The sequence below is a fragment of the Pempheris klunzingeri genome, chromosome 1 (assembly GCF_042242105.1).
Source record: "Pempheris klunzingeri isolate RE-2024b chromosome 1, fPemKlu1.hap1, whole genome shotgun sequence".
In the NCBI taxonomy this organism is placed as follows: domain Eukaryota; kingdom Metazoa; phylum Chordata; class Actinopteri; order Acropomatiformes; family Pempheridae; genus Pempheris; species Pempheris klunzingeri.
Genome location: NC_092012.1, coordinates 15,104,938 through 15,115,175, shown reverse-complemented (window position 1 = coordinate 15,115,175; position 10,238 = coordinate 15,104,938). Strand labels below are relative to the sequence as shown.

General features: G+C 41.6%; 2 protein-coding genes across 9 annotated transcripts in view; one reads left to right on the top strand and one right to left on the bottom strand.

The window, feature by feature from the left end:
- Positions 1–2,493: 2,493 nt before the first annotated feature.
- On the bottom strand, positions 2,494–6,183 carry dkk3a (dickkopf WNT signaling pathway inhibitor 3a). Its single transcript, XM_070835505.1, has 7 exons — positions 5,975–6,183; positions 5,605–5,715; positions 5,461–5,520; positions 4,279–4,371; positions 3,305–3,449; positions 3,055–3,211; positions 2,494–2,950 (listed from the first exon to the last, which is right to left on the bottom strand). Exons 1-7 carry the CDS (start codon positions 6,155–6,157, stop codon positions 2,863–2,865), a joined length of 837 nt encoding a protein of 278 aa, XP_070691606.1. The 5' UTR covers positions 6,158–6,183; the 3' UTR covers positions 2,494–2,862.
- A 2,422-nt stretch (positions 6,184–8,605) lies between these two features.
- mical2a (microtubule associated monooxygenase, calponin and LIM domain containing 2a) overlaps positions 8,606–10,238 on the top strand; it is a 37,191-nt gene continuing 35,558 nt past the window's right edge. For all 8 annotated transcript variants that reach the window (XM_070831579.1, XM_070831550.1, XM_070831553.1 and 5 more), the window contains exon 1: positions 8,606–8,732. The gene's annotated coding sequence lies outside the window, so the exon portion shown is untranslated. The remainder of the gene's footprint in view (positions 8,733–10,238) is intronic.

Genomic DNA, 10,238 nt, shown 5'->3' with positions numbered 1-10,238 from the left:
GATGCTGCCACCAGCTATTCACTGTAGAAATGCCAATATCTGAAGAAATTTTTTTTTTTTTTGTTGATGTTTATTTCTTTGAGATTTAAATCCTGTGTGAAAATAGTTTAAGATGATTTTAGAAATTAATTAAAATGCTTTTTTTCATAACTGCTGTTTTCTGTGACTGAGAATTAAAATGGCTTAATTTAATTCACAAATCATAACCTTTTTAAGACGTTCGGTGTGTTTAAAAAAAACCAAAACATTTATTTTTCTAAAGGCAAGAGTTGTACAAGCTGCATGTTTGGTTTCAAGTGCTTAAGAACAGTGCAGAGGTTATATTTGACAGTTGTAGCTGTACATAACTTAACATCAAGCACAAATATACTGCTCTATTCACATGTAAATCAGGTATTGCTTGCATTATTATTGCACCTTCCAGCCTGGATGATGAAAGAGTAAATCACATTTCCATTCATGAAAGACACACAGCGCATACATGCAACATGAGGTGCTGGGGACTAACAGCATGTCTTAAAAAGATGCAGATGTGGACAACAGCGGGCAGCATGGTGGTGCTGTGGTTCGCACTGTTGCCTCACAGCAAGAAGGTTCCAGGTTTGAATCCCGGTTTGAACCTGGAATCTTTCTGTGTGGAGTTTGCATGTTCTCCCCATGCTAGCGTGGGTTTTCTCCGGGCACTCCGGCTTCCTCCCACAATCCAAAAGACATACAAGCTAGGTTAATTGGTGACTCTAAATTGCCCGTAGGTGTGAGAGTGAGTGTTTGTCTGTCTCTGCATGTGGCCCTGTGATTGGCTGGCGACCAGTTCAGGGTGTACCCCGCCTCTCTCCCAAAGTCAGCTGGGATTGGCTCCAGCTCCCCCGCAACCCTGACAGATAAGCAGTATAGATAATGGATGGATGGATGGATGGACAACAGCTCTTTGACAAATCAAAACCAATACACAGTGTGTATGTGACAGTATACAATTTCTTGATGCTGATACAGGATATGTTCAAGTTTTCAAATGAGATCCAAGATGGTGTGTAAACTATAAAAGAATTAACAGCTGTGGTTGCATTGATAGCTGTTTTTCATAGTTGACATTTTTTGACTTATCACAGTAGGAAAAGCACAACAGCTCTGTTCTGTTCCAGAGTCCCATTAAGCCATGACAATGTGACGGTAAGCAGCATGCACGATACCACAACCCGGACAGTGAAGCAGCTAAATGGAATTCAACCATCTTTAATTTTATTACATTTTCACCGGTGCTTTTCTAACTCTGACGTGTCAAAATGACCTCTGTGAAAATGGCTTTTTGACATCTCTCAGACGCTCTCCTGTTAGTTTTGTGAGAAAACTTGCACATTAGCATTCTTGATGGTACATAGAGGATAGTGGCATCATGTGACTACCACTGTAACTCCACTTAACCTCTACCGGACCAGAGAACTAATCAGCCAGGGGGATTATAAACGCCCGTGTGAGTGTGCATGTTATAGAACCACCTGAGACCTTATTACCCACTTATTAGGATTTAAGGTTTGTAGTCTGATTTTGTATGGTTGAGGTAAAACATTACTCTAAATTTGGTAACATGTTTATCAGGTACACCTCCATCCATCCATCCATTATCTTCCGCTTATCCGAGGTCGGGTCGCGGTGGCAACAGGTTAAGCGGGGCACACCTGTACAATCTAATGCTATCCAGCTACTTTGCAACCAATCCTACATTTGCAATGTTTATAATGGGTCATTTTAGGGACAGATTATTAGAAACCTCTCTAAATTTACACCAAGCCGTCCACTCAGAACACAGTTTATGCTTTTAAATTCGAGAAATGCATTTTTTCCAGTGATGCTGCTGCTGAGCTTTCAGCTCAGTGAATCAAACAATGTATTATTACAGTTATTACAGTACATATATACAGAAATAACAGACTGTAGAATGTCATAGTATAGTAACTGACCAATCAGAATCTGATGTTCAGCAAAGCCGTGAAAATACACTACCGAAAGAATCACTGCGTGTCATGTTGGATGGTGTCTCCTCTCGTCATGCACAGCATGTTGAGGCCTGGTCTGCAAAAACAACCAGTACCTCCGTGGAACACAGAAACACAGCAGAGCAGACAGTCCTAAGACCAAGCAGCAAGGTTTGCTAAAACATTTTCTCAAGACAAGAAGAAAAGTGCTGCGGGAAAAAAGAATTCGTCCAAACAACTTTAGGATGTTGAAACTGCACTGCTGACGAGGTACTCATGGTAGCTCGTGGTATTTTATGGTTGTGTTGCCATCTTGTAGATGAATGTATGTCTAAGGTTGGGCAGAGATTCTTGGAAGCCCATACATAATATTTTATTGCCTGTCATTGTGACACTGTTTTATTAGTCAGACTGTGCAAAGCAAGATTTTTATCTGGCTTGCACAGTAAATGCAGTCAAACTGCAAACTGGTTGGCTAAAGGTAACTTTGTTCTATTTTCACAGTGAGGTGAGCAGGCCACAGACTGTCTAGAGTTGTAGTCAGTGCGTTCCTTTTATGGCTGGAATTAGCTTTAGATAAGAGTAAATGTTAAATATAAATATTCAGCAAATAAGAAAGAAACCAGCATTTAGTATCAAGGACAAATATAGTGTTTCCTGTTTTTTGTTACTGACTTTTAAATCTACATTCTCAAAAGTCTTGCAACCCCGGTTTCAGCAAATGAAATATAAATATATTTTTTCTCCATTTTGCATGCTGCATAACTTTACCACTTTGGATTAAGCTGGCAAACAGAAAGTGCTACGCTCTTTGCAACAACCTCTGGGGTCAGTGGAAACCCCTGTGTAGTTGTGTACGAGGCAATGTGAAAATGTAAACAAGCTGTGCTTAGATTATGTAGTCTATCTCTGAGTATAGCGTGTCCGTCAGGTCCTCTTCACTTGAGTCCTCTCCTTTAAGGCACATGGACCCCCGCCTGTTAAAAACATGCATGTAAAGCTTTAATGTCTTGGATGTATTGCAACAGAATCATTCACTCAACAACAAATATGAGATGATATGAAGACACCCCGCACTCACCCCAGGTGCTGGCAGTGGAGATCTCCGGCACAGGGGCAATGCTTCCTGGGTCCCTTGTCCTGGATGTTCCAGGACAACAGCTCTACCAGGTGGTTGGAGGCACCAAAGCAGCGCTCACGCTCAATGGGCTTAGCCGAGCAGACGGCGAAGAGCAGGGCTGAACACACAAATGAATCACACACATGCATTTTTTTGAGAGAACGTGGAGAATATCGAAGCAGCACATACTGCACCGTGTGCTGTACTGTACCTTTATGAAGAGCACAGCACAGGTCTGGGCGGCAGTCAGTCTGGTACTGACAGGTGTTGCCGGCCTCTCCTTTTGTTGCATTTGGACTGCACTGACCCCATACACACAGCTGCTCACCACAGCACTCCTCGTCCTTAGTGCACGGCTGAAAGAACAGAAGAATCGCTGAAGAAACTTTCATTAAAATATATTTCAGCAAACAGCCAACATTTCAGCAAAAATGAGAACATTGCATGCACCTCCACTTCATCAAGGCTGAATCCCACTGGAGAATTAATGACATTAATTATTCTCCAAGCGTGAAGTCTGCTGATGTTTTGTTTGGTTAAATATAAATGAGATCTGTGGGTCAACTGGTCTCCGATAGCAGTGAGATAAGTTCCTATTCCTACATACCCTCTATGAAATATTAATTTAGGGATACAGCGAACAGTCTTCTGCTTATTTCCATGCAGAGTTTTACAGTGCAGCACTTCTGACAAGACACACCTGTGCTCTGAGTATTTATTATCCCTGCACAGTGTGCCCCCGTTTGGCAGACTGCCAGTATCTTCATCCCTTCACATTTCTTTTTACTCTGCAACACCAAGACTATTCATCCTATGAAGCCACCACAGAATCAACAGTATTATAATTAGTCTTAATAAAACAGATGGATGAGTCTCTACAGAGAAGAACCTCGTCACTGTTGTTCTTTTTGTCCTGGACGTCCTTTGAGGGAGCAGAGGGAAAAGAAGAGCTCCTGTTTAACCTTGACACGTGCTCTCCTTTCATGTGAAGCTCATAGGACAGAGTGCTCGCTATCACTCCAATTACACTTGTGGACGCACTGCAATGCAGTCGAAGTGAAACCCCAGCTGCCCGGAAGTGACTGTCTCCGTGTTTGAAAGCGACAGACTCAGAAATAGTGCACTTTAGAGAAAACCCGAGCGGTGAGGATGCCCATATAAATAAGTCAACTTTAGTTCGCTTACCACATCGATTGCTTTGCAAGGCAGACACCTGGAGTTGTGCACGTCATTAAGGCAATACTTTCCCTTCCCACAGTCCTCAGCAGTGACGCATCCCTGATGGCAAGAGGGAAGAGGGATTACATGAGGGTGTCTCAACCTTTTCTAACTCCACAGAGCTTTCCAGTTATCATGTTAAATAAAAATGGCATCATTTAGATTTCCAAGAACCTCAGTTGTCTCCTGATGGTTTATATATAGAAATTATGCTGTGTGCTGAGCGGTTTTTGCAAAACATGTCAAATAAATGTTAATATATCAGTCTTAGAAATCTCTCACATCTGCATATCACATGGCTGATTCAAACCCCAAACACATTCAGGTCATAGCATTTTGTCTAGAGTGGAGTAGGAATTCGAAATTAAGGATTTAAGAATAAGGCAGGAAGAAAACTGTCAACATAGTCATGAAAGAAAGAAGCGTCCCCCCCCCCAGCTTTATTTTTACCTCTTGTAACTAGGACAGACTCTGTCTCAGAGTTGCCATGTAAACTTTTTACCTCTCCTGCTTCTCTATCAGGTGTCTAACAGCACACCATTCAATCACCTCTACTCTGTCAGTGTAAGAGTAGCAAGATGACAATATTTACGACATAGTGAATTAACTGAATTACTTAATTAACTAACCATCGTTATTACATTCAACGAATTATTTCATCTGCTGTGTTTTACTTATTGTGTAAAACTCTGAATTAAATAAATGAAATGATCATGCAGTTTGTCTGTAAATTGGGTTTTCATTAACTACATTGTGAGTATATATGTTTATGTGTGTGTGTGTGTGTTTCTAAGTGTGTGTTGCTGCATAAGAACTACTTTTGTTGGAAGCTTTAATGCTGATGGTAAATTCCAGTTTCAAGCAGCAAAAGCACACCACACATTTGACATTAGACATATTTGATAAACACATTAGACAAATCAGCTGCATATCAGCATGTTTTTTCAGCTTTAATTGCATACATAGCACAGGCAAATAATGATTAGTTAATGATGAAGACACAAACGCACACTGATTCATCTGCTGGCATTATACCAAGTCAGCGGCTGTGATGCTGCTATCATACATTATGCAATCTCAGGAAAAAGGAGTCCCGTTTTATTGGATTGTATATCATTCAAAGACTGTAGGTAAATAAAATAAACTTACATAATCAATGTTGTTCCCCAGGTCAGTGGACCGGACGTCTGTGGTAATGTTGTTTGTCTCCTGTGTGATGGTGGGACATCGGTTTAGTTTCAACCACGCAGCAAAAACAAAAAACTAATCTAACTTTACTGCTTATAAGCCTACCTGCTCTGCTGATGGGTGCACTGATTCATTCTCAGTCACTTGATCAGAGGCAGTTTCATTGTGATGACTCGGAGGAAGGTTATTGGGATGAGGGGTGACACTCTCGTTCCTCTAGAAGGATTGCAGAGGTGATCAGAGACAGATGTCATGTAGGCCCAAAGCATTAAGAAGTCACTCCCATATTCTAGCTGTTTCCACTCTGAGCTTTTTATACTTCTGATCAGAGGTGCAGATGTTTTACTCTTTTTAAAATCCCCACAATACCAGCCAATAACTAACGCCAGAGGCTGTTTTCATTATTCAGCAGTGAAATTAAGCTGTGTCATGTGGAGAGCTAGATGCTGACTGATAGGTGCAAGTGGGTGCCTACTTGGTGAAACGCATCCTCAGGCTTGGGCTGCGGATCCTCTGGCAGCTGCTCCACTTCCACAAACACGCGATCCTGGGCGGAATTATCCTCCAGGATGTGACTGATGCCCGAGTCCACTATCTCGGGGAGGATGCCATTGCAGACTGCTGTGAGAGCCAAGACTAGCAGGGGAACTCTCATCATGCCGGTCCTGCTGCTGCTGCTGCTTCTGCTGCTGCTGCTGCTGCTGCTGCTGCACTCCGTGGAGGGTGTGGCGATGATGCTGACAAACACAACCAGCGTCACCACAGCTGATACGACTCCGTCACTGAGGGTTCATCACCTCTTACACGTTCATCTACATAACACCTCTTAAACAGGTAATAAAAAAAAAAAAAAAAAATCATTAGCTAGTTCTCAGCACAGCTGTGTGAAAACACGCGCCCTTTAAGTAGGTGTTTAACCTATAACACCTCAAACATAGTTCCGGCCGAGTTTAATCGCCGTTCGAACATAAACTGCAGGTAACCATAGCAACAGTGCGCTAGTTTCATGCTAGTTAGCTATTAGTTAGCTTAACTCCAGATGAAACATACTCAGGTAAATGTCATTTAAAAACCGAGTTTAAAATCTTTAGCAGTAGATTAAATGTCCAAGGTGAGTCTGTAATATTGAACCTCGACATGTCTGTTTGCTAGAAAAACTGAAAAAAAAAGTTTTTAAAAAAGTAATGGACATGTCAGAAAACAACTTCACAAATGAGTTCATTCATTACAAAAACTCAATAAGTCACTCTGTTTTAATTCTACATCAGCTCCATAGCTTGTTACATACATATACTGTGAGTACTGAGGAGATGTTAAATACTGAAAATTTGATAATAACAGAAGTTTCCATTAAAATCTGATGACCACATTGTTTCCGGAGCCACATTTTGCTGTTTAACTGTCATTTTTCCATTCATCTCTATTGTATGATAGTAGAAGCAGGAAGGTCACAGACTTATGTTAAACTGGGACAAATTTAACCACAACCATTTGCATGGCCACTCGTGAGACATGTGAGCAAATGCGCTTCATAATTTGGGTGAAGCAGCCCTTTAAACCAGGCTCTCTGTGGCTGTTGTTTCACAGTTTGGCCCCAAGATGGCGCCTTTTCTCTCTCCCAGCGTGGACTCTGACAGGATGTAAAATGTATAGTGTGCTGCCTAAGTGGGCCCAGATATGTATGGCACAATGCAGGATTGTTAATTATCAATCTAATGTATCAGAATTAAGTTTCTTTTTGCTTTTAATTATTGGTTGAGCTGTACATGTCCTCATAATCTTTAAATTCTAGTTTAATGCTTTAATGTCCACGCCTTTAAATAACTTTTTTTCTGTTTGGACAGAACAGCAATTTTGATCATTGATATCTGTAGTTATTTATCAAGTACAAAAGCCAGATATTTGCTGGTCCCATCATCTCAAACGTGGAAAAAATAATGCTGCTTTTCTCTATTTTATATCATTGCAAATGAAAGCCAGGCTTTCATACATTAGTGAAGCTATTTGAAGAGGTCAGCAAGGTCAATGGGGAATTGTGATGGGCCCGATCACTGTTTTCTGATATTTTATAGGCTAAATGTCAAACTGAAAAATAACCAGTGGATTCATCGATATCAAATATGCCCATATAATATACATATGATTGTTTTGGGACCTGTGCCACAAGATAGCGTCATTGCTGTAGCTGGACAGGCGAAGTGTTCATGGACCCCTTTCTCTGTTGGTACAACTGAAGCGCATGTGCATTTCCTTTCTCGTAATTTCAACTTTTTATCTCGTAATTTCAACTTTTTATCTCGTAATTTTGACTTTTTATCTCATAATTATGACTTTTTATCTCGTAATTTCGACTTTTTGTCTCGTAATTTCGACTTTATATCTCGTAATTATGACTTTTTTATCTCGTAATTATGACTTTTTATCTCGTTATTATGACTTTTTATCTCATCTTTTTTTTTTTTTCACTGACGGAAACGGGCTTCCATAGGATTCACCAAAGGCACTTCTCTAATTTTGACCCTAAATAGTTTTGCTCCATTTGTGTGAACCGACCCTTTAAAACCAGATTCTGTGTACCTGCGGTTTCACAGTCTGACCACGTGATGGCGCCATTTGTCCTCATATTAAATATATCCGCGTTTGATCAGATCTTTTGTCTCTCGTGTTAAACCCGTGGACTAACAGCTGCTGACAGCTTGTAAAATGTGTGATGTGTTGACTGACTGGGGTCCAGGTAGTCTCAGAAAAAACAGTCTGTCGTATCAGGATGAAGTATCTTAATATTTATCTCCCTATCTTCATAATTTGACATTGTCGCCATTGTACAACACATTCTTTTGCTGTATTCAACGACTTATCTTTTTTTTTTGTTTTAAATCCACTTTTTAGATGTGCAGTCCACTCCACCCATCAGTCCGATCAGCCGTGTGATCAGTCATCTCTCCCTGTGGGGCACTCTCTCTCTCAGGCCGCCAGAGGACCGTGGGTGGTCGGTTCAGCGGCGTGAACTTTGACTTTGGCATGAGAAAGTGTGTATCCTCTGGATTACAGCAGCAGCCGCAGCAGTAGCAGCAGCTCAGGGATGTGTCCGGCTGTGGAGCGCCGCCCTCAACCAGCTGCAGGGAGAAAGTGCTGTCTGTCAGGCTGACTGAGGACTTCACACAGCAGCCCGGGACCGAGTCTGACCAAAGACACTGGAAGCAGGAAGAGCTTGGATCGAGTTCATGCATCAGGTGAGTTGTTGTCTTTGTTTTTCTTTTGATCTCTCTTAATGTTGTGTAGCTTCACCCTGGGACACCTGACAGAGGTGCTGTTTAACTCATCTAAAAGAATAACCTGCAAGTCTGACAGCCAGACATGGTTAGATTAAAGGTTAGAGCACGGATCACTGAGGGATCATGAACTCCCTAAAAAAACCCAACACATCACATCAAGTGTCATTTAGGACGTCCACGGTGAGATAATGCTCAATCTGCTGTGTGCTGCCATTTGGCTGTGATCAAGGTGTCATTGTTGCTGGTGGAGTTTGGATGCTTTCACGAACACGTGCTAAATCTCGTGTTTTATTGTTGAACGCTGTCTGAGAGGAGTCAGACATCTGGGCTCGTCTCTGCTCCCTGATAACAAAAAGGTTATCTCCTGCCGCTGCGTGAGCAACCTGCATTTTTCTAATGCTCGTGTTGAAATGCCATGAATCGCTTCGTGCTGCTGCTTTTCTAACATGCCTCAAAGCGAGCCCGAGTTCAAAGATATTACAAAAAGAAAAAAAAAAAAGAGCAGAAACAGGTAAAAGGAGGTCACGATCGCCCCTCACCAAGGTTGTATTTCAATTTAGACCCCACCATTAACTAAAAGTGGTCCTGTCAGTACATGTTAATGAACTTTAGGCTGACTCCACCTGTTCAGCAGCTCCCAGGCTGTAAATAGCCCTCAGCCTGTCTTTGGGGTGCTAATGACACAAACTGCATGTTAAAGAAAGGTGTGGTGCTGACAGACTCTACTGTCAGCTTTCTGAACAGGACTCATGTGAGTGACAGAAACCGCCTGTTAGTGATTTCTAATGTGGTTAATATACAGCTGCTGCTACTGATCAAACACACAGCTGAACCTCAGATGAAAACAGGATTCCAGATGAAGCCAGACCCCCCCCACACCCAAAAAAAAGGGTAAATGAGGAAGAAAAGCAGTCATAAAAAGCTCTAATCTTGCCTCTCTGTGTCCTCCATGTTTCAGCACGCTCCATGTGCAGTCAGTCTGCTATGATTCATATATCCTGCAGGATGACGCGTGATCCGCTCAGCAGCATTTTTTAAGGAGAGTTACACAAACAGCAGTGGTTTTCCTTCCCACTGCTGTATGAGCAATCATCTCCTGTGTACTTTACAGCTGTTGACGATACAGCGCACCATTCTCTGTCAGAATGAAAGATCCCAGCTTTATTACAGAGCTACTCTGCCAGTGAACGTGCTCAACAGTGTTCACACATACAGTATCTATTGTCTGGTCTAGACACTGATAGTCTGCGTGATTTATTCTGCTCATAGAGATTAACAACGTCTGTGTGCATAAACACTCAACAGCAACCACTTTATCCTGCTCTTGTGGGAATTTCCCCCTAAGTAAGCCTTTCTTTTTCAGTCATTCATGAGCTATGATATTAAATAAATGGGAAGACATGTTAAACACTGTATTGCTCAATAAGATTTGTTGTCTTTTTGCGAATGCCTTGTGTTTTTTTT